The sequence below is a fragment of the Phyllostomus hastatus genome, unplaced genomic scaffold (assembly GCF_019186645.2).
Source record: "Phyllostomus hastatus isolate PE091 unplaced genomic scaffold, TTU_PhHast_1.1 phas_contig_210, whole genome shotgun sequence".
Lineage (NCBI taxonomy): Eukaryota > Metazoa > Chordata > Mammalia > Chiroptera > Phyllostomidae > Phyllostomus > Phyllostomus hastatus.
Genome location: NW_025333737.1, coordinates 3,964,796 through 3,988,228, shown reverse-complemented (window position 1 = coordinate 3,988,228; position 23,433 = coordinate 3,964,796). Strand labels below are relative to the sequence as shown.

At 53.9% G+C, this 23,433-nt stretch overlaps 1 protein-coding gene across 1 annotated transcript; it reads left to right on the top strand.

The window, feature by feature from the left end:
- The first annotated feature begins 1,556 nt into the window (after window positions 1-1,556).
- Window positions 1,557-22,545, top strand: SLC13A2 (solute carrier family 13 member 2). The gene is made up of 12 exons (XM_045836855.1): window positions 1,557-1,720; window positions 13,793-13,921; window positions 14,679-14,815; window positions 14,924-15,129; window positions 15,694-15,874; window positions 15,959-16,081; window positions 18,388-18,606; window positions 18,836-18,924; window positions 19,178-19,299; window positions 20,461-20,622; window positions 21,212-21,349; window positions 21,857-22,545. The coding sequence occupies exons 1-12, from the start codon at window positions 1,619-1,621 to the stop codon at window positions 22,025-22,027; spliced, it is 1,779 nt and encodes a 592-aa protein (XP_045692811.1). The 5' UTR covers window positions 1,557-1,618; the 3' UTR covers window positions 22,028-22,545.
- The last annotated feature ends 888 nt before the right edge of the window (window positions 22,546-23,433 follow it).

Below are 23,433 nucleotides of genomic sequence, written 5' to 3'. Positions count from 1 at the left end.
TCCATTCTCCAGGCCTCGTTTCACTCTTCCACCTACTTGTGATCCTTCCTCCATTGCCTTGTGGCCAGATAAGGCTCAGTTTTCAAGTTTTAACTTAGACTGTCCGGAGCCCTGGCTCCGCATTCCTAGTACTCTCCTCTCACCTGGAGCTCCCGTGCTGGTTTGGACCTCCCCAGGGCATGCACAAAGCACACAGTCACATGCTGCTTAGTGATGTTCGCAGCCACGACAGACCACACACACAACAGTGATCCCGCAGATTACAATGGAGCTGAAAAATTCCCGTCTCCCAGCAATGCCGTAGCCATTCAGAGCACCGTCAGCGCACAAGCGCTACAATTGCCTACAGTAGTCGGTGCAGGAAGGTCCTGTCCAGGTTTGCAGCCTCGGCGTTACCAGTGGTCCATAGAACCTGGGCGTGTTAGGCTGGGCCACCCTGTTTTGTGTAAGTGCGCTGCACGATGTTCGCACAACGACAACATCGCCTAACAGTGCATTTCTCAGAACATGTCCCTAATGTTAAAGGTCACCCGACTGTGTTTAAATTCTGGGTCCTGTCTCTGTGTTCTGGGGCCTCAGTTTCCCCACTTATAAAATGGAATAGCAATAGCTAACTCATGGTATGGGTTGCACCAAGTAAATGCAATAGCACACTAAACAGCTTGTACCAAATGCTGAACAAATGTTAACTATTGTCAGCAGTATTTTAGCACTGAATGGGGCTCAATACATAATCAGTGCCAAATACTTGTTTGGTGGATGGATGGATGGATGGATGGATAATGAGTAAAAGGAGAGATTATTTCCAAAATATGAGACAACCTTTGCTGGTCCCCCATGGCAGTTCAGGAAAAAACCTAAAAATAAACCCTTAAATTTTATTGCATACCTACCACATATCAAAACTCAATTTACCATAAATTGTCTAATTTGAGCCTCACGATAGGAAGGTATTGCAGCAGAATGAGGAAGCGGCTGTTCTGAGAGGTTAAGTCCGTGGATGGACATCACGACTTTAGTAAGAGACAGTCGGGACTGGTAGCTTTGCAGTTTTCTAAGTTCCGGGAAGGGAGAGGAGGGCTCCGGGCCTTGGCTTCCCACAGTCTTAGACTGGAAACTACGAGCAGGCAAGGCTGCCCCACCCAGGGCCCTGTATAAACAGTTCAGGGAACCTGGTTGGGGGCATGACAGGAGGGAGTGAAGGCTGGGCTAGGGAGGTAGCTCAGGGAGTTGCCCTCTGGAGCCCAGCTGTGGGGATTCCCAGGTGCCCTTCCTTCTCCCGCTCCTCCAGCCAAAGCCCTTATACAGCCTTCATGGACAGAAGGAGTTAATTCTGTGTTTAACTTCTTGAAAGAGCCTGAAGCTTTTACTCCTTGATCTCACCCTCCTCCCTTTCTCTGCAAAGTCTTCCTGATCTTTATACTTCCTGCAAGTCCCTCCTCCTCCTTACTCTCACCCCCGGACTCCAAAAACACTAATTGCCAGGGTGGGTCAATGGTTAACGCTCCACCAGCTTTATATAAGCCTGCCCTGGCCACCTACCTGCTTTAGTCAGCCCTTAGTCCCCTGGAGTCCAGAAGAGACCATAGCTCCAGCTGCCCCCTTCTGGGTCCGCACCATGGCCACCTACTGTCAGCCCCTTTGGGCCTATCGCCTCTACCTGATTGTGGTGATCCTGCCCATTCTCCTGCTGCCTCTGCCCATCCTCATCCCCGATAAGGTAAGGACTTGGGGTTCTGGGCACAGAGAAGCTCTAGCGGGGCAGGAGACGGACTGTTTGGGCCAGGGTTGGGGGTCCTTAAGGCCAGCTTAACTTACTCATCTCTCCCAGCCTGGAAGTGAGGCTACAGTCTGCTGGCCTTCCCGAGGGATGAGGGTTAACAGAGCAAGGGGGGCATTTGCTTGTCGCCCAGGACTAAGAGCCCAGTGTGAGCTGTTCAGGTGCACTTGCAACCTACTGCTTTGGGAGTTAGGAAGCCAGTCACAGCAAAACAGGTGCAGGTGGAAGCAGACGGGGTTGTCTGCCTCCTCTGTGCCCAGCTGCCCCGGACTCGGCTCAGTGGCTGGTGAGCAGGGCTAGCCGCAGGAGGGGACAGAAGGGAATAGGGTGAACCTGGCCTCAGGCAGTCTGTGCCATTAAGAGTGTAAACAAATAGTGTCAACAATAAAAATAAAGAAAAAAATAAACGCGCTCAAAAGAAAAAAAGAGAGAGAGTATAAAGAGAAAGAGAAGGTACTCACCTGTGACCCTACAAGCTGTCTGCTGAGGAGGAGGTGGGACCTTGTCCGTGGGCATCGCAGACACCTGGATGGAGGGGGCGGGGCCACTGTCTCCGGCCCCCTGACCCCAGGTATTATACACTTTGGGGGTCCTCTTGAAAGTAAAAGAACACAAAATTACAAATCTAAAATTAGTGCAGGGCTTGGGGAAAGGTCTGTTCTGGACAAGGGCCTGGAAGCTCAAGCTTCACAGTAAATCTCCCTCGGGCAGGCCACAGGCTGAGAAAGCGGCGGAGCTGGGGGTGTGGTCCAGCTCCAAAGCCGGTGTTGTCTTCTGTCTGCACACTACCTCCACAAGGCTGGCAGAATCGTGACCGTGGCCCTGGCCCCACCCCACAGCCCCAGAACTGCCCACTGAGCCATTTCCTCCTTTTGTCACAGATAGGGAAATTGAGGCAAGCTTTTCATTCATGCTGTCCCAAGGGGGAGGGAGGCTGGAGGTGAAGGGGCACGGCCGCTCGGCCCCTGACATTTGCTAGGTGACAAGGCTTGGCAGACTTTTGAGATGGCCTTGGTCTCAGGCCAAAGCCAGCGGCAGGCTGGGCCAAGTGTGTTAGCCCCAAGAGAAGAGACCAGCAGGGACTGGGATTTTCATTTTACCCCCAGGAAGCACAGCCCAGAAAGAATCAGCAACTTGCCCAAGGTCACACAGGAAAACCTGGGTCAGTACTGGACGCCAGGCCTCCTGGTGGGGGTGCAGCACGTCAGGAGCCTCCGTCTTCCCTGTGCTGCACCCAGCTTCTGCCCACAGACACACCTCCCCTGCCCTGACTCAGATGGCCTGTCCCCAGCCCTACCTACGGAGGTCAGCCCCTCTGTCGGGCCCTCCGCTGGGACACTGGCTCCCAGCCCCTCTCCAGGGCTTTGACCCTGTAATTACCTTCTCTCTCTCCTACATCCAGTTCCCCTTCTCTGCCTGATCTCTCCCATAGCACACACACGTGTTGTAATATCTCCCGTCTTAAAACACAAGCAAACCCTCCTCTTGACCCCACATCCCCGCCACGTATGCCCCCATTCTCTCCCCTCTCACCGGAGGCCTCCCAGACCATCTGCACTGCACACGCCTCTCCTGAGACCACCCCAGTCTCCAGGACCCTACCCAGCCAGGGCCTCTTCTCTGAGTCCCATCAGCTTCCCAGTCACCAAACCTCTGGTCCACGCTCATGCACCTCAGACCCTCAGCAGCATCTGTCAGAGCTCATCACCCCTTCTTTGCAATCCTACCTCTTTTCGGCTTCGGTGACACCTTCTCCTGGTTTTCCTCCCCTCTCAACTTTTTCCTGGCTTCTCCTCCCTATTCATTTATTCTCCCCCTGGTGATCTTTTGCTGTCTCCTGCTTTAGAAAAAAAAAAACATCTCTCCCTGGTGGCTCAGTTGGCCGGAGCGTCCTCCCATATGTCAGAAAGGTTGCAGGTTCAATCCCCAGTTGGCGTGCATACCTAAGTTGCCATTTTGATCCCCAGTCTGGGCACATGTGGAAGGCAACTAATGATGTTTCTCTCTCACACCTCTCTCTCTCTCTCTCTCTCTCTCTCTCTCTCTCTCTCTCTCTCTCTGAAAAATCAATAGACATATCCTAGAGTGAGGATTAAAAGTAAATAAATAAGTGTCTCTGTGCTGATGAGTCCCCAAGCTGTAAGCCCAGCCCTAACCTCTAAACTTGCATTATCCAGCTAACACGAGACTCTTCCACCTGAGTGTCCTCTTTAGGCAGCACACACTTGTGCACGTCCAAAACACAGCCCTCGTTGCCCATCTTCTCCAGCTGGCTCCTCCCGCAGTCTTACTCGTCCACATGTGTCAGCCCTCTGCGTGGGAGCTATTCCTGACTCCTCTCTTTCTGTCATTTCCACATGCACCAGCAGGTCCTGTTGCCTCGACATCCCCAAAATACTCTGAATGGGATCACTTTCCACTGCCTCCGCTCTCGTCTGGGCCTCCATCATTTCTCGCTTATCCCCCATCCCTCCCCAGACCATCCTTCACCCCGCCACCTGGTCTTTTCAAAACGTAAGATCATGTCGCTACCCTGCTCAAAACCCCACACTGGCGTCCCACCAAACTTCAGGTAAAATCCAAACCTCTGAGGGCGGCCACGAGTCCACAGGGCTCCGCCCCCACAGACCCCTTGTCTCCACGCCCAGTGTCCTGTCTCCTGTCCACTCTGCTCCACTGTCCCCACCTTTCTCTCTGCTCCTCAAATTGCTCCTCTCCCTGCCTGGAATGTTCTTCTCCCAGATGCTTCCTTCTCCTCACTCCTTAGGTGTCAGCTTAAATTCACCTTAGAAAGGCCACCAGTCACTCTTTATTACAAAACCCCGTGATTTTATTTAGAGGGCTTTACTGTCTGAAATAATGTATCTGCTTATTTTCTATTTATTTGATGACTTTCTATGTTAGTATGCAGGCTCCATGAGGACAGGGACTTTGTCTTTTTCCACGCAGAATCCACAGTGCCTGGCACATAGTGGATGCTCAGCAAACACCTGTGGAAGGGAGGGAGGGAGGGGAGGGAAGGAAGGAGGGAGGGAAAAAGGACAGGAGGGAAGGAGGGAGGAAGGAATGTGGGCAAATAGAGCCTTGTTCTGAACTCCTGCTGAGTCCCTGCTGTCTGTGGTGAGTTCCTGAGCTGGCTTCCACGCCCCTGGTCCCTGGGAAGGAGACCATTAGTTCCAGGGTAGGCTCCAACCTGTGTCCATATGATAATGTTGACATTCATTTACTGAGTTTTTTCTATTTTTTAATTGATTTTAAAGAGAGAGAGGATGGGAGAGGTAAAGAGGGTGCAGAGAGAGAGAGGGAGGGAGGGAGACAGAGAGAGAAACATCAATTTCTCGTTCCACTTATTTATTTACTCACTGGTTCTAGTATGTGCCCTGACCAGGGATCAAACCCGTGACCTTGGGATATCAGTACAACTCTCTAACCAACTGAGCTTCCTGGCCAGGGCTTGAATTTTTTGATATGCTAGTCATGGTGCCAAGCACTTCAAAGCACTAAACCACTTTACAGACATGTAAATTTAGGCCCATAGTAGTAATTTGCCTGAAGTCCCAGCTAATAAAAGACAAAAGTCTGGACTGGAACCTCATGTGGGGGTCTCGGTCTGAGGCTGTCCCGGGGTGCAGGGTGGTGGCCCCGCTGAGAGTCAGGTCTTGAGCTACCCACCCCCGCGTTCACCCAGCTGTCAGCCAACCCTCCCACTGCCCATCAGCCTGGGATGTTGTTGAGCGCCTGCTCTATGCTGCAGGTTACCGAAACGGAGTGCAGACATCTTGCCCTCGAGTCATTCTCAGTGTAGAGGAACATGTGTGTACACAGACATACAGCCACAGGCCTGTGGGAGCTCAGGGGAGGGGAAAATTCTTCCCAGTGAGTCAAGGGAGAATCCGGGGCACGTGGCATTTGAGTTGAGCCTCGAAGGCTGAGTGAGATTCCAACAGTCAGAGGCATCCGCAGAGGGAAGGCCAGGTGAAGGGGCTGCAGGAGCAGAGGTGCAGGGGCTGGAGGAAGAGCTACAGAATCCTTAAAATGCCTGTCATCTTCTGGCGGTCCCAGCAGGTGGGGGAGAGTGGACCTGAGGCCTTCTCACTGCTCCCTGAGCCCTACAACCATACAGTGAAGAGATACCATCCGTCTGCCAGAAACCTCACATCCATTCACTCTCATTCACCCATCCATTCACTCACTTCTTAAGGGACATACAGTGTGTGATAGGCACTGTTTGGGAGCGTTGGTGGGGATGTGGTGGGAAAGCGGAAAGATACACAAAAAGCGTTACTGTCCATGCTATGAAAACCAAACAGCAAGCAGCGTCTGTGGCTTAGGGAGGGGCTGCTCTGGGTGAAGTGGTCAAGGAAGGCCTCCTGGGTGCTGATATTTGCCCGAGGACCAGCATGGCAAGTAAGAGCCAACCAAGCACAGCTCGGCAAAGAGAAGTTCAAGCAGAACACGCAATGCAAAGGCCTGAGGCCAGGGCTGAGCTCAGAAGGCGGAGGAATGAACACGGCTACAGTGGCACGGGGGCCGAAGTGAGGAGACCACGGCGTAAGTTTAGTTTAGCGAGCAGGCAGGAAGAGGTCAGCCAATGTCAGCCGTGTAAGCCCAGGGGGAGGAGTGAGGGTTTTGCGCTGAGGGCCCGTGTCGGGGTAAATACTTGCTCAGGTGTCAGTCAGCTAGTAAGTTAGAATCAAAACCACACATTTCTCCCAAGACCCAAGGGGACCTAAAAACAGTCTCTCAGTGGCACAATGTCTGCCAGGACAGAGCTTAGCCAAAATCTATATTGTATTTACAGTGAGAACAGAAGGTGGAATTCCTTAATCTGGATCACCTGTACTCCTAAGAAACGAACGTGTGCGTGCGCACACACTCAGAAATCTGTGTGACTAGAATACCCTTACTGCAAGCTGTCGCCGCACCCCAGAGATGGACTCAGGACTCAAGATGATTCACTGTGGGCGTGAAGACTGTCCATATGAGGAATTTGGACCTCAGTTCGGGGACCCACCTCTACCTTTAGGGATTTTCTGGCTCTTGGCTGAGAAGGCAGAGTCCAGGGAACAAAACAGGGATTTGGGAGCGAGAGAGATGTGGGTCAAAATCCACTCTGTGGCGTGTGCAGCTACGTGACCTTATCAAGCCTCTCACGCTTCAGGGGCTGTGGTCCAGATGGAATCAGATAACCTAAACATGTGCAGTATCCGGCACTCAGGGCTCAATAGGCAAGGACTCCTTCTGCCCTCGGCCTCTTGTCTGAAGTCCTTGCCCCTGGCAAATACGACTAGCCTCAGGCACTGTGGAGATGCCTGACTTCCATTCCACAGATGACTTTTGTTCAAATGAGCCATTGTAGGCCCCAGGGATTCCACCTATAAAACAGGAAGGCGAAGGGTATCTGGTCATCCCCACCAGAATGGTGAGGCGTGGTCCCTAAGTGTGACCCCGAGCAGCACTGGGACTAAGTGGAGGCAAACCTTCTGGCCTCTTGGGCACATGGGAGTAGGATTAGGAGAAGGAGCCAACCTCCAGGGCCAGGGGAATCCCTGGACTAGGGAAAGAAGGTTTCCCAACTTGAACTTTGTCCCAGGATTACCAAATTCTGTCCATGTTTCTTAGCACCTGCCAGGTGAAGGTCAGAAAGGGAAACCATAGTAGAATCTTCAAGAGCACAGTTTCCTGGATACAATCCAGCAGTGATGCCCAGGGCTGTTATGGGGCTCAAACGCACAGAGGAACGTGGGAATGCTTCACTCGTCGTCACAGCTGTTTTGCTCTTTAGTGGACACAGGCAGGCCTGGCTCCAGTTCAGACTGTGAGGTCAGGATTCTCTCTTCCACTATTGTTTTCTCTGACACTCAGAAACCCATTGTTTTCCTTTGGCCTCTTAGAGCAGAAGATGATGCAACAAATTCATAAACATTAAGGTGCAGAAATAAAACAAATAACACAAATGAGATCAGGCAAAGAATAGGAAGGGAGTCAGCCACCATGACTTGTTTTAGGCAGAGTCTCAAAGGCAGGCAGGCAGGCAGGCAGGCAGGGGCTGGAGACACTTCAGAGTGGAAAAGGGAAGGCTTCAGGTGCTCCCTGATGAGAGTCTGTTGGCAGGGGGACGCTGGAGGCATTGGGATGGGAGGTTGCTAACTAGAAGCAGAACATCCAGTGTAATTTGTTGAGGGAGCATATTTGACTTCCACTGGTTGGCGCTGAGCTGAAAGTGGGGATAGAGAGTAGGGGGTACCATGAGGGAAGCTGGTGGTCCTTGGGCCAGTCCTGACTGTTTGCGGCCAACCGTCAGAGAGGCTGCCCAGGCTGGTTGCTGCAGAATTAGTATTTTAATCCATGGACTGGCCATTGTTCCCTTTGTATATTCAGTCTCTCAAAGGTAGTGAGCATTTGCCATGAGCCTAATAGTACTAGAAAGGCTACCACACACCCCTACCCACCCTGTGCCTCCTTCCCCGAGTCTCTTCAGCCTGGCTTCTCCCCTCGTGGTCACTGCCATGCAGACACCCAGGACAGGCCCCTGGGAGTTTCCTTACCCCCATTCCTCCTACTCAGCTCATCAGCCACCACCCAGACCCTCTGTCTTCCAACTCCTGCCGTCTCTGGAGTCTGTCTTCTTTCCCCATCTCCACTGCCATGACCTGCTCTGAGCCTCTGCCACCTCCCCGCTGGACACCCAGCCCCTCCTCCTGGGGCCCCGCAACCTCTCGTCCTGTGTCTTCGGATCCAGCTGCCACTCGACAGCAGGTGTAACTCCTTATTTCCATCCTTATGTGATTTATTTTTTTAGGTGACACATGAATGTTATATAAACTTCAAAGCACAAAAAAGTGACATGGAGAGGTCCCCCCCCTCCTGCACTCTGCCCCAGTGCCCTGCCTAAGGGCAGTCTCAGTGACCAGCATGGTGTCTGTCCTCCAGAGCAGGGACTCCGCACCCTTGGGGATCTGTGGGGACAATTCAGGAGGGCGATGGACTTGGATGGAAAAAAATACATTTTATTGCAAATAACCTCTAGTGAAAATTTACCATTTCCTTCTGTTATGAATGTAGATTACAAATCACAATGGTATAACGATAGCTTTGACTTTGCCACCAATAAAAATCACAAATATTTTTATAACACGTTAGAGCTGTTGCTGGTACCTTGAAATATATTGTTTATGTTCCTTGTGACTTTGAAATTACAGTAGCTGGTAGCCGGTGAAAGTCTATTAATTAAGAGTTACATATATCACTTTCTTACCCATTTTTTCATATTTTAATCACTGTATTTCAATACAATTGGTTTCCTTTGTAATCCTATGTATTTTATTTAATGCATTTAAAAAATATATTTTCTAAGGGGTTGGAAGTCTTCATCAGGCTGCCAAGAGTATCCTGGTGCCAAAAAAGGATTGGAACCCCTGAATCAAACATTTAAAATATATATGTATATACAAGGTCTGTCCAGAAAAAGCCGAGCCATTGTTAATGTAATGAGAATGATTTGCGCAACATCGATGTAACCCGGCAGCCAAGGAGAATGGACTGGAATGTACAGGTGTGAACAATGACGACTTCACTGTACTAGTCAGTGGGGGCTGTAGATGCCATTGAATGAGTACGTGTGCCATTCTGTTGTTACATTCGAAATGACTGGGCTGGACTTTTATCAAACAGACCTGGTGTGTCTGTGTGTGTGTGTGTACTTGCAAATGTATTTTTAAAAATCACATATGATAGCATCAGTGTAATCTTTCAATAGAAACACCAACCTAACCATACCATTCTCTCTGCTTAAAACCCTTCAAGGGCCTCCCATCTCCATCCCTGTCTCTGGATAAAGTCCTAGATCCTTCTCGGGGCACACAGGGCTCTTTCCGAGCATCACACCCCTCCGAGAACGCACCTGAATTGTTTATGCCTCATTCTGTTCCTGCTGTGCTTATTCCCTCACCCAACACCTCTTCCCTCCTGCTGCACCCCATTCATCCTCCCTCATGCCCCCGCAGCGTGTCCTCTCTGCAAGCCTCCCTCAGCCCAGAAGGAGGGAGGCTCAGGGAAGGGGCCCCTTCTCCTTTGTGACCCCACTCTCTGTCTTTCCTTTGCAGTAGTGCTTGGCAGTCTGCCAACCAATGCCTGGCCTCACTCCTCGGACCCAGAAGTGCTTACTGCCAGCAGCATCCCTAGTTGCCAGGGGCTGAGGGACCAGTGGGAACAGCCCTCTATGTGCCAGCCCATCCCCACCCCTGGGTTAACCTTCAATGACCAGGGGAAATAAGTTGTGCCCCCCTCCAAGACTGTGGGCATATTTGCTGCTTCCCAACAGCCACAGGCTGCTCTGTACCCGTAACGGGTAAAGGCCGCAGTGCCCGCAGATCCCACACCTTGCCCACACCCAGGGTCCAGAGTCTTCCCTGAATTTCCTGGCACCTACATCTTCATTCCTACCTCTTGCATTCACCCTAGTTCTCCAGTGGCCCAGGACAACATTTCTGTCCCAACACTAGTGCTGCCACCTGCTGGCTGCCACCTGCAGTCCTTTATAGTTTTCAGCTACTTGTTCACATCCCTTATCCTTATTAACAACCCGGTAAAGTGGGTGTTTCTCTTATCTCATTTGTTGATAAAGAAACCTCATCAGGGAGATAAATACCTGTACAGCTGAAAATGCTCAGTGTTGCTTATCCAGAAAAACAGGCTGAGAGAGCCCAGGCTGGTGTGGCTCTGCGGATTGAATGCCCATTGCAGGAATCTCGGAGACAGATGCTGCGGCTTGGACCAGGCTAGTGGCCCCGAGCTGGGAGAAGTAAATGGGAGCATCTGAGGCAAAGGACTGGCAGGACTGGAGACCCGGAGCGGGAGCGTATTTGTTGAATGAGTGTCTGATGAACAGGTTTGATGACCAAGTTCCCACTTCTATGGATGCAGGTATTGATTGACATCAGACACATGTGAGGCCAAGGGAAAAGATTCCCCAGGGATCTCTCTTTGGGATGCCCAAGGGGCTGGCACCTGACTCAGAACACAAACAGCTCCCCAACCTCAAACCCAGGCCCTCTAAGGTTCAACCAATAAATGTCAGCAAGGCAATGCCAGCCTCCCTGAGTCTCAGTTTCCGCACCTCCCAATTCGAGTACTGAGACCCGCTGTGGCACAGAGATGAGATGCGGGGAATGAGCTGAGAGGGAACCTCTGCCTGACCCCGGAACTCTCCGTGCCAGCTCACCTCTGCGTTGCCCAGGGGCTTCTAGAGAGTTCCCTTCTCCCTCCCAGGTAGGGGCGGGCCTGGAAGTTTAGGAAATTCCCAGAGTGATTCAGGGAGGCCACAGCGGTTGGTGCCGGGTGAGCGTTTCCTTCCCTCCTCCCGGGAGCTCTGACCCACCTCTGAGCCGCAGCCACCTTCGGCTGTCTGGGGAAGGCTGTGGCCCTTCTCGGAACACTGCTTTGAAAGGCACAAGATAAAATGCATAGGATACCAAAGGAAACTGATTATTTTGAAATTCAGCTATAAAAACATGAAACAATGAATTGCTATTCAGACACAGGTGCTTCTTCAGGAATGCATTGAATAAGATCTGGTGTCGGTGTAGTGACCACCGTGATTTCCAAATGGTGATAAATGGAAACACTACTTCGAGATACATCCTTAGATAACTGTAGCAACTGACCTGTGTAGGCATCTAACAGCTAACAGCCGCAGTCAATCCCGCGAGGAAATCACCCACAGTACCATTAATAGTTTTGTTGTCTATGTTCATAACCTTAGGTAGATGTTAGCAAAAAAGTAAGAGTTTCCCCACTGGACTTCACAGATTTTTGGAATTCCATGCCCAGTTAAGAACCCCATGAACCAGGAAGAACAGGTCAGCAAGTTTTACCACAGCTGCACAGACTCCCAGGAAGGTGGGACAGGGACACGGGGCCTGAGCCACCAGGGCCAGGGAAGGCTCCTGGATGGAACTGTGAAACCAGTTTCGGGCTTTGACCCAGAGACAGGTAGACAGACACAGAGGGGCACAGAGAAGTTGTAATGCTGGTGAAGGAGCCTCAGACTGAACACGCCAGAGCTCGCAGGGGCCGGTTGAACGACTAACAGCCCCCTTTGGAGTGTGGAAATGGGGTCTGGGAAGTGAAAGGACTTGCGTAGAGTTGGGTAACAGGAAGTGCCAGGGCCCACGGTGGACAGTTCTCTTTGGATTCCGTGCCCTCTACACCCCAGTAGCTGCAGTGAGCCTAAAGCTGGGGGCCACCCCTCAAATGCAAGGGATCGAGCTCAGGGTAGAAGGTATGATCGAGAAGGCATGATCAAAGCTCAAAACCTGTGGCCTGTTTTCTCCACTTGCTTGTGTGACTTTGAGACATTTACTCAATGTATCTGCACACTGGTTTCGTGCCTGTGAAATGAGAACAACCGTCATCACCTCAGAGAGCAGCTACATGCGACTGAAACACCTCTGAAGCGCAGCACGGAGAGCACGCTGCTTGGCACGAGGCAGGCCTGGGGCCCTTCTGTGTGGTGATCAGCAGAGTTTTCTTCTTGGTTCAGCACAGTGACGGTCTCCCCGGCCCCCCTTCTTGGGGAGCCGCCAGGGTCCACAGGGGCCGGCCTGCCCTTAGCCCCAGGGGAGGATGAGTAACTGGTGGTTCAGTCTTTGCAGGTGAAAAAGTGGTTGAGGAAACAGCAGCCTCAGCAGAATCAGCCTCCTGCTGCGGGAGGAGTAGGGGTGGCTCTCTGGTCAAGGGTCAAGGTGGCCCCACCCCTGGAGCCCAGGAGTTCAAGTTTGGGGTGAGGAGAGGTGGTAGAGTTTGTTGGAAAGAGAGCCAGCCAGGGATCGGCCAGACCTGGCTCTCCGGCAGGGCTGTGCGCAGCACCGCCCCAGGACCTCCAGTCAGCACTACAGGGTGGGGAGAAACCTCCCGGGGCTGTGCAGTCAGACACCTTTCCCGGGTCCCTTGCTGCCTCCGCCGCTCCCTAGTTCTGTGGCCTCGAGCAAGCCACTTACCCTCTCAAGCTCATCTCCAAGGGGACCACCATGCCCACCTTAATGGCTGTTTGAGTTTCTGTAACAACGAAAAAACAAGCTCCTAAGAATTGCTCCAGAAACAGCAGCTTCTTCTTCCCCCAGGCCACCCCCGGGGACCCACCCCAAGCTTCAGGGTACTAAGGGGTTGCGATACTGAAGGGTGAGCCCAGCCTGTAGCAAGGGTGGGAGGGAAACAAAGAGGGCAGGGCAGCTGAGACAGGTAAGAGACGAGGGGCCCCCCAGGCCCACTGTCCCAGCGTGCAGTGCCTTCTTTTGGCAAAGAATTGGCAGGTGCTCCTGAGGAGGTGAGGATATAGGCACCAGTCTCCACCCCACCCAGGCTTCCTTTTGGCTGATAACCCTGGCACGGTTTTCCCGCCATTCCCAGCGGGGATTCCCAAAGGCTTTTCCGCCATTCCCAAAACGGAGTGATCCCTTCATGCAGGAAAGCTTTGCCCTGAAGCCTGCTGAGTCTTGAGCTCTGAGGATCCAGATGCCACAAAACTGACTGTCCTCACGGAGCTTACCTCATAGCAGAGGGACCAAACGCTAATTAAATCATTACACAAATAAATACATTCTACGGGCTCTCAGAAAGCCAGGGAAGCCAGAGTACCAGCCAGGGGCCACGTTGCCCAGGCACCAGCCTGGCAGCCCCCATCTCATCGAGGGCCCCTCCCCTCAGCCCTCTGCAGTCTCCTTGGGCTGGGTGGGGCCTAACAGCCAACTCCAGACTCTCTAGCCCCTTCTGTGGGGCTGGATCATAACATCTGGGCTCCCCAAAGTCAAAGACAAAGTGGGGGGTGCCTTGCTTTGTTTTTCATTTCCATTTTGAAATGGAACCAGGGACTCAAAGATCAGTGACTGTGGGATTCATAGGCTCTCTCCACACTGTCATCAATGGCCTGTTTTCTCTGGGGAAAGGAAGTGACAACTCTGGGATACAGGCCTGTCCCCTCCAAAAGCTCTGTTGCTCTCCTCCTGCCCTCAGAAAGTCTACTGTGGCTACTCCATCATCCTCATGGCACTCTTCTGGAGCACGGAGGCTCTGCCGCTGGCTGTCACTGCCCTCTTGCCCATCGTCCTGTTCCCCATGATGGGCATAATGGATGCTTCCGAGGTGAGCCACCCTCCCCCACCACCTGCCCACATGTGGAAAGGCTCTGGGGAAGGAGGGGTCTACTCCCACATGCTGGGAATCCAGGAAGACCCTCAGAAGCAGGCCACACAGAAGAGGGGTCCCTGCCCCTGCTTGGCAGGTCAGAGAGCACTGAGGGAGGAGTCAGCTAGAACACAAAGGGGGAGGACATGCTAGAAGCACCGAGTGCAAGGCTGGTGTCGCCAGCTGATTCAAAGTGGGAGTGATTAGAGTTGAGCCAGGGAGTTGGAAAGGCCCGGTCACAGGAAATCCCACCAAAGAGCTTGATTCCTCCAGGTCAGTGGCTCTTAAACTTGAGTGTTCTTAAACAGGACAGCCGGTTAAAACACAGATTGCTTGGCCCACCCCAGAGTTTCTGATTCAGCAGATCTGGGCCAGGTCCTAAGCATTTCATGTTTAGTCAGTTGGAAGAACCACGGCTCCAGTTTCTAGAAACAGCACTAAATTATCATCTCCCAGTCCATGGCTGTAAACAGGAGTGGGATCAGGCTGGATTCCCTCCCAGTCACTCCTGAGGAGAGGAAGGATGAGTTTGGCAGGAAGAGAGGAACCTGGTTAATGCTGAATAACGGGCAATCCAAAGATCGTTTCCATTTGGTTCCAAGAGCCCAGAGACCGACCTGAGTCTGTGGGAATGTCGGGGCTGTACCCCGTAAGCCCAGGGGCCCAGTAGGAGGCCCCAGGGTCTTCCTGCCTCTCAGCTGTCCCTGCCTACCAGGTCTGCCTCGTGTACCTTAAGGACACCAATATCCTATTCATCGGCGGGCTGATGGTGGCCATTGCGGTCGAGCATTGGAACCTGCACAAACGCATCGCCCTCCGAGTGCTCCTCATCGTCGGGGTGCGGCCCGCTCTGTGAGTTCCCACAAACCAGGACAGGAGAACCCAGGGCCGGTGGCATTCAGGGTATCCAATGCCTGAAGGGACACTTGAACACCAGTGAATCTGACTGTCCGTCCCTAGGCTGATGCTGGGCTTCATGCTGGTCACAGCCTTCCTGTCCATGTGGATCAGCAACACAGCCACCACGGCCATGATGGTGCCCATCGCACACGCCGTCCTGGAACAGCTGCACAAGAGCCCCGCGGGCCAGGACCTCGAGGAGGGCAAGGACAACCCCACCTTTGAACTTCAGGAAGCAGGTTTCCAGAAGGAAGCGACCAAACTTGGTGAGAAAGATGAGGCCAGACCTTGCCCCAGCCCTTCAGCTCTCGGGGAGGGTCTGAGGAGACATCCATTCCCAAGGGTGGTCATCTTGGACCCTTTAGGGAAAGAGGGAGGCGAGAAGAGCTGTGGCCAACTTGTTCTGGTTTCCCCGGGATTTTCCTGGTTTTAAACCGTAGAGTCCCATGTGCTGGGAACCCCCTCAGTCCTGGCAAAACCAAGATGCTGGGTCACCCGGCAAGCAGAGCTGGAGTCTGGGTGGATCATCAGGGCTCCAGGCTCTGTTCCTCCTGTGTGCTTTGGATGATCCTGTGCCCTTTTCTAGGCCTTGGTTTCCCTCTCTCAAGAGAGATTGGGCCAGATGGTGTCTGGGGCCATCCTAACCTGAGGCCCCAGGGAGTGCTGGGCCCTGCAGACCTGGAGGCAGCCTCTGCCCCCAGCAGCCCAGGTCTGGGCTGCTCGCTGACAAGGTGCCTTGCCTACACCCGAGCGGCCACGGAGCCTCAGCCACAATCCCCGGAGCTGACCCCCACACGCACTGCCCAACCTGAGCTCTCTCTTGGTCCCAGATAATGGGCAGGTCCACCCTGTCCCACCTGGTCCTTTGAAGTCAAAGTCTCAGAGGGACCAGGAACAGCTCCGCTTTTCCCAGGGCATGAGCCTGTGCGTGTGCTACTCGGCCAGCATCGGGGGCATCGCCACACTGACTGGCACCACACCCAACCTGGTGCTGCAAGGCCAGGTCAACGAGTGAGTGACTGAGGCACTCCCGCTGGGGGAGGTGGGGCCTGGTGGTCACCAGCAATGTCAATAGCAGCCTGCGTCCTCCTTCAGGCTCTTCCCGCAGAATGACAATGTGGTGAATTTTGCCTCCTGGTTCGCCTTTGCCTTCCCCACCATGATCATCTTGCTGCTGCTTGCCTGGCTGTGGCTTCAGGTCCTCTTCCTGGGGTTCAAGTAAGTGGTGGAATGGGTGAGAGAGGCCCAGGTCCCTGCCCCCACCCCCCGGGAGCTTTCAGTTGGGTGCCCAGATAGCCATGGTGGAAAAGGGTAAAATCACCATCCCAGTGAGAAGGCCTCTCCTTCCCCAGGCCCCTCGGTGCACTTGGCCACCCCTCAGTCCCCCACCCTGTTTGAGGTAATAACTGGGCCAAGAGTATTATTATCCCAGTTAGCAGTTGAGCAAACTGGGGCTTAAGGAACAGTACACAGCCAGATTTGTGTACTAGTGCTGTGATTGAAAACCGGGTCTGCTGCCCAGGCCAGGCCCTGTTCCACAGCACTCCACAGTCCTTTGGCGGGTGCTTAAGGAAAACGCACTGAGCGTGGTCAGTTGCAAAAGCCTTTGCTGTGCTTCTGCTGGATGTCTGGCCCTGTGCTGGGCACCTAGGACACTGAAAGACATTGGGCACTGTCCCTGTCCTTGGAGCTCCCCCTCTGATGGGTGAAAGCATGGTGGGGCCATGACACCGGGAAGCCCAGGTGCTGCAGGAGCACAGCCCATGAGTGTGGGGGCTCCAGAGCCCCTGGAGGAGAGGATGCGGGAACTGAATCTTGTGAAACTAGAAATCAGCCAGGTAGACAATAGGGTAAAGGCGTTCGAGGCAGTGGGAACACCGTGTACCAAGGCACAGAGGCAAGAAAGAACATGACATGTTAGGGATAACTCTAGTTCTGTGTGGCTGAAACATAAAGAGCAAAAAGGAGGTCCTGGCTGGTGTGGCTCAGTGGGTTGAGCACCAGCCTGTGAACTCAAGGGTCGCCAGTTCAATTCCCGGTCAGGACACATGCCTTGGTTACGGGCCAGGCCCCCAGCTGGGGGCGTGCAAGAGGCAACTAATCAATGTTTCTCATGCACATTGATGTTTTTCTCTTTCTCCCTTCCTCCTCCTCTCTCTAAAAAAATAAATAAAATCTTTTTTTAAAAAAAGGACAAAAAGGAGTATCAGGAAAGAAAGCTAAGGAATACGCACGGGAAGGATTTCAGATGATTTCCTGTGCATGTAAAGAGTTAGAACCTTGCCCTGGATGGTGTGGTTCCGTGGATTAAGTGCTGGCCTGCAAACCAAAAGGTCATAGGTTTGATTCCCAGTCAGGGCACATGCCTGGGTTGCGGGCCAGGTCCCCAGCTGGGGATGTGCGAGAGGCAACTGATCGATGTATCTCTCACACATAGATGTTTCTCTCCCTCTCTTTCTCCCTCCCTTCCCCTCTGCCTAAAAATAAATAAATAAAATCTTTTTAAAAAAACTATAGTATAACTATACATAAGGAAAAAAAGAGTTGGAACCTTGTCCTTGAGGCCGAGTAGTAAATAGATTTTATTCCAACTAATAACCCTCAATTACTTGTAGTCACTGGAGTTCTGAGCTGAAAATCACGTGAGCCCTCGCTGGCTCTCCATAGGAATAGAGTCTGGGACTGATCAGTCACATCTGCTGAGAGACAGGATATGAGAGTGGATATGAGTTGTGTTGTGCTATGAGTTATTTGCCCTTCCTGCCCGAGCAGTGGGGAGCCACGGAAAGTTTTTAAGCATTGTTGCTGCACTTCAGAAAAATCGCTTGGGCAGGTAAGAGGAGGATGGATTGAGCTTGGGGACTCATACAAGGCAAGATGGTAGTCAGCGGGCCCAGCACAGCGCCAGGCACTGTGGGGGATTCAAAGATGAGTGAAGCATGTGTTCTGCCCTTGAGGAACTCACCATGCAGCACGGAAGTTGTGCTTTGCCCAAGTGAAAAGTTAAAGGTCAACATGAGTTAAGTAAGTGGCATACAGAAATGGGCTAAAGCCTTTTTTTTTTTGGCCTCTGGGGACGATCTGGGTGGGGCTCGGGCTGGCAGAGGATGCCCAGAACCTGGCAGGAGAGGGACGGGAGGATTTCCTGAAAGGCTGTTGGAGGTGGGGAGCAGGGAGTCAGAGCCAGACAGAGGCATGGGGTCGGGGCCTCCAGGTCCTCCTCACTCTGGGCGGGGGAGGGCTTGGCTCAAGAGAACCTTGGAAGGGACGGGGTGCAGTGGGGCAGATGGAGCAAGGCCAAACATGGGGAAACCTGGCCCCCAGCCCCAACCTTTTCTGTGCCTCATGACCCCCTCCCCAAGTCTTCTGCTCCTCTCCCAGAAAACTGAGCGGATCCAGGGCCTTGGTGTAGCAATTCTGAGGGTCTCTGCAGGCCTCAGCCTCTACAGCACACGCACTCAGAGCCCCGTGCTCCCATGCCTGCTGCGAGACCCTCATGGGCTGCCCCGCCCCTCTGCCCGCAGCTTCCGGAAGAACTTTGGCTTTGGGGGACAGGTGCAGGAGCAAGAGAAGGCGGCCTTCCAAGTCATCAGGAAAGAGCACAAGCAGTTGGGCCCTATGACCTTTGCAGAAATTACTGTCACATTCCTCTTTGTCCTCCTGGTGCTGCTCTGGTTTACTCGGGAGCCAGGCTTTTTCCTCGGCTGGGGCAACCTGGCTTTTCCCGATGACAAAGGGAAAAGGTAAGCATTCTGTGGGGAGGGGAATACTTTAGGGGCTCACCTAGCTGAAGGAGGAGGGAGGGGAACAGGGCCCCCAGAGAAGAGCAGGAGGTAACACTGGAGGGAGGGTAGGGGACACTTGCCAGGAGTTGACACATCTGTGAGAGGGGCCCCTCTCTACCACCTCCTCCACCTTGCATCCCTGAGCACCCCTGAGCTACTAAGCCTGCCCTCCCTGCCCCACCCATAGCATCGTGTCCGATGGGACAGTGGCCATCTTCATCAGCATAATTATGTTCATCGTGCCCTCCGAGATCCCAGGGCTGACTCAGGATCCAGGTAAGCCCCTGGACTGGGGCAGGGAAGGGCCTCCGGGCAGCCCCTGCCTTCTGGCATGAAATGCATTTAGACCGTATTTGGCAGGAGTAGACAAAGCCCTGAGAGGCTGGTGTGACTTGCCAAGGACACAAGGACTCAGGGACCCTCCCACACACATCGAGCTCTGATAGGGACCCATACAGGAGACCCCAGGGGGAAGGGGAGGAAGGTCTGTTGACTGTTGGTGACCCGTCCTCCTGTGCCCGCGGAGCAGAAAAACCAGGGAAGCTGAAGGCCCCTCCTGCCCTTCTCAACTGGAAGACAGTGAATGAGAAAATGCCCTGGAATATCATGATCCTGCTGGGAGGCGGCTTTGCCCTAGCCAGGGGCAGTGAGGTGAGGACCCCGACCCCTCTGCAGCCTGTTTGAGGGAGACCCTGTGTCAGGGAAAGAGGGGCCATGCTTCTGTCCCTGACAGGGGAGACTTGATCCCCACTCTGGAGCCCCCTGGTGGCAGAGTCTTTGCAGCTGCCTGCTAGAGAGAGGCTAGAGTGTCCTCTGAGAGAAGGGGAAGAAACACCAGCCACAGGGATCTTTCCTGGGTTGGGTTCTCAAAGCCAAGGGGAGGCAGATTTCTCTGGTGGGTGGACACTGTTCTCGGTAACCACTCACCCACCGCACTGCACTCTCTCATCCCTTCCAGACAGAGAGTGCAATGACTAGCACCTGGGAGTAGCAGGCTTTGGGTTGAAAAGGGTCAGCCTGCTGTAGCCACCAGGGGGCGTTGTGATCACACCCAGCCAGGTTCTGGGACTAGGGCATCAATCATTCCCAGGGCCTCCACCCAAGAGGGGAATCCTGGAACCTGCACCCCTGGGCCCCAGTGTTCCCGCTAAGCCCATTCACTCACTGCACACACAGGAGGCAGTTCCCCAGGGTCAGGTTTTGGTGCCAGGGAGTCCTAGGTCTGAAGTTAGTTCATCCATCAAGCATTCACCAATTGTGCCAAGCCCTGTGCTGGGCGCTGGGTAGCCAGCCACACTGGGGCTCACAGTCTGGCATTACAGATATGGACAGTGCAAGACCTCAGGGCTCTTCTGACCCCATGGACTTCCCCTGCCTCCCCTCCCCCCTCTCCCCACCCCACCCCCATCAGTCTCTCTGCTCATCTCCACCAGGACCCTGCCCTGCCCTCCCTCCTCTGAGACTGCCATGAGAGCCGCTGGGCTTGAGGGGGCAGACCGAGGCTAAGGTTGGCCAGGGACCTCCTGAGAGAGGTCGGGAGGAGTCTCTACTCCTGCCAAGTCCCACATTTCCCAAAAACGTCCTTTGACCCCCTTTCTGAGCTTCTCATCTGCTCCTTCTCCCCACACTCTGTTCTTCAAGAGCAGGAGAAATGGCCCCTTGGTTCTAGCTGGGTCTTCCCTCCCAAGCTGCTCTTGATTTTGAAAAATCTTGAGAGGTGTGGACAGGAAGAGGACCCTCCCTGAGCCTCAGCAGGGGCTCTAGGAGCCCAGGCAGCCCAGCCTCTCACACACCACCCTCTTCTGCCCGCAGGAATCGGGCCTGTCAGCGTGGCTGGGGCAGAAACTGACCCCACTGCAGGATTTGCCTGCTCCCGCCATCACCTTCATCCTCTGCCTCCTGGTGGCCACCTTCACCGAGTGCACCAGCAACGTGGCCACCACCACTCTCTTCATGCCCATCCTGGCCTCCATGGTGAGCGAGCCCTGCAGGCACACCTCCTGCCCACCGCCACCCAGGGTCCACTGTATGGGTCACAGTGACTTGTCTGCACCTCCTTTTATTTTGAGGAGAGGACCTCTGAGCTACTACCCTTCCCTGGGCTCTCCAGCTACTTGGGCCCAAAGCTCTCTGGCCCCTGACTCACCCCATCCCTGGTGACGTCACCCCTTGAGTATCCTGATGAGGCCAGTGGCCTCACCCACCTCCCCAGCCCAGCCCCTGTTCTGGTCATTCCTGAGGTGATGGGGTGACATTGCTCCCAAGAGCGTCCCCAGCCCCTTCCTCCCAGGCGCGTTCCTGCAGCCTTTGATGATACCCCGAGCCCCTTTGAGATCCATTTTATGGGCCCCTCCCCTCACCACGTCCTGCAGGGCAGGGCTGCACAGTCATTCTCTCCAGAGAGGTCAAGAGGCCCTTCCCAGGTCACCCAGTGCCTTCTGGCACAAGGGGTGGGTTCATGGCCAGAGTGTGTGTTTGGGGTGAGAAGCAGGAGAATTGGGGGGCCACACCTCTCCCTCTGGGGTGAGGACGGCCAACAACTCTGCCCCGATGTCCCCCCCAGGCCCAGGCCATCTGCCTCCACCCTCTCTATGTCATGCTCCCGTGCACCCTGGCCGCCTCCCTGGCCTTCATGCTGCCTGTGGCCACCCCGCCCAATGCCATCGTCTTCTCTTTCGGAGGCCTCAAAGTGTCTGATATGGTGAGTGGCAGGGGCCCCAAATGTCTCAGCACTCCTCCCTGCTCTGTCTTCCCATCTTGGTTGACTACAAAGTAGTATAAAGCCCCTGATATTGTCAGGGTTCAGAGTGGATGCTGTCTGGGCTAGGAAACAGCAGGGAGGTTGGGACATGACCCCCAGTTAGAGCACCTTTAGGCCCTGCCAGGCCCAGGCCATGTGGGTGGCAGAGACAGGGGTGAGGAATTTAGGGAAGGTTCAAAGGTGCCAAGCAGCCACACCCAGGGAGATGAACGCAGAGGGAACAAGGCCCAGGACCCTGGAAGCTCATGAGGAGCTTCTCCTTCCCCTGTTAGCACTGGAGTAAGGCAAGAGGCAAAGGCATTGCTTAGTGCTGCAGGTTAGACACAAGGGAGGACTTCCCAAGGATGATCTTGCTGGTGAGAGCTCCTGGACACCTACAGATACCGAAGGGGTGGGTGCTGGCACAGCTCAGCACTGGCTCACTCACACGGACTCTCTGCAAACCAGGCCCGAGCGGGATTCCTGCTCAACATCCTCGGCGTGCTGGTCATCATGCTGGCCATCAACAGCTGGAGCTACCCCATCTTCAGCCTGCACACCTTCCCCTCCTGGGCCCACCTCAACACCACCTCCCAGTGCTTGTCTGGCCAGGCAAACGCCACCATGCCTGGCCCCTAGACCAGGGTATAGTCTGGCCGAGACCAGGAAGACCCGACCAGTCCCTACTCCTGAGTCGGGTGGAGACACCCAGGCTCCAAGCCAAACAGGGAGAGGAAGGGACATGTGCACACAGCCTGGTGTGTGCCTGTTGGGGGCTGTGTGTGCACTCAGTCCTGTGTGTCTGAAGACAATGTGTATATAGTATGTACATGTCTGTATGAGGATGTCTGAGAGGGGGTTTGTGTGTGTGTGTATGATCCTAAGGATACGTGCTTAGCAGCACATGCGTGTAAGTTCACAGATGGTACGACATGCCCTCTCTGGCACCCCAGGTCTTGATTTCCCCAGCTTGGTGCGTGACCCCTTTGTACTATATTTATTGAAGCTCAAGATTGGGGTGGCCTGGGTAGCAGGGCCTACCAGCGGTTGCCATGGCAATAGCCTCTGGGACCTGCCCAGCATACTGTGTTTTCCCAGCCTTTCTGGTTTGGGGAAAGGGTGCGAATATTAGTCACATTAAAGCTTTTTTTAGTCGAGTCTGGAATGGTTTTTCACAGTGCTTTCCAGGGCCGGTCCACCCCCCGATTCAGGCCCTAGGTTGGGGATTATGGCGGGAAGGGGCCTGGCCTGTGTCCTGTATGGTGGCCCCCTTGGCACCCCTCCCACCCTAGGGAGAAGGTAATGGCCAGGAACCCTTGCCAAGGCCAATCGGAGTGGGCGCAGCCACCCAGGAAAGCAGCACTGACATCACCCGGCCTGGCTAATTGGGAGCTGCCAGTCCCTGCGTGTCTTTGGGAAAACCGGCCTCCAGGTTCCCAGAGCACTCCCTGGGCATTTACATAAAACCCGCTGCCCCTGCCAATTCCTCACCGACCCTTCATCCAGCCAGAAAAACCAGTCGCGCCAGGCCAGGGGAGGCGGGCTGACCCATGCTAAGTGCCCACAGAGACAGACCCTCACCCACAATGGCTGCCTGCAGCAAGAGGGATGCAGGTGAGACTCGCAGGAGCAGGTTCAAAATGGGCACAGCCTTCAGAGTCCAGAACCCGACAACACTCTGGATCGTTCTGCCTCCCCACCTCACCTCCACGCCTCCCCTGCCTCCCTGCCTTCATGAACTCCGAGTTTTTTCTATCTGGCAAGGTGAGATGTGGGAATGGAGAAGGGTGGTACCACACCCATCACCCTGGGAGACCGACATCCCTTCCTGGCTGGAAGTTTATCTTTGCATCAGTCCTAAGTCTCTCTCATTGCGGACAGTGGTATCTGGATGGAAGTTTCCAAAAGTCTCCTCCACTTCCTTCCTGTTGCAGTGGGAGAAAAAAAAAAGATATTTGCCATCACTCTCATGCCCAATAAATTAGGGCCAAGTTGTAAAGAGAGAGAACCAGAAAGAATTTAATTCTGGATTTTCTCTGGTCTGG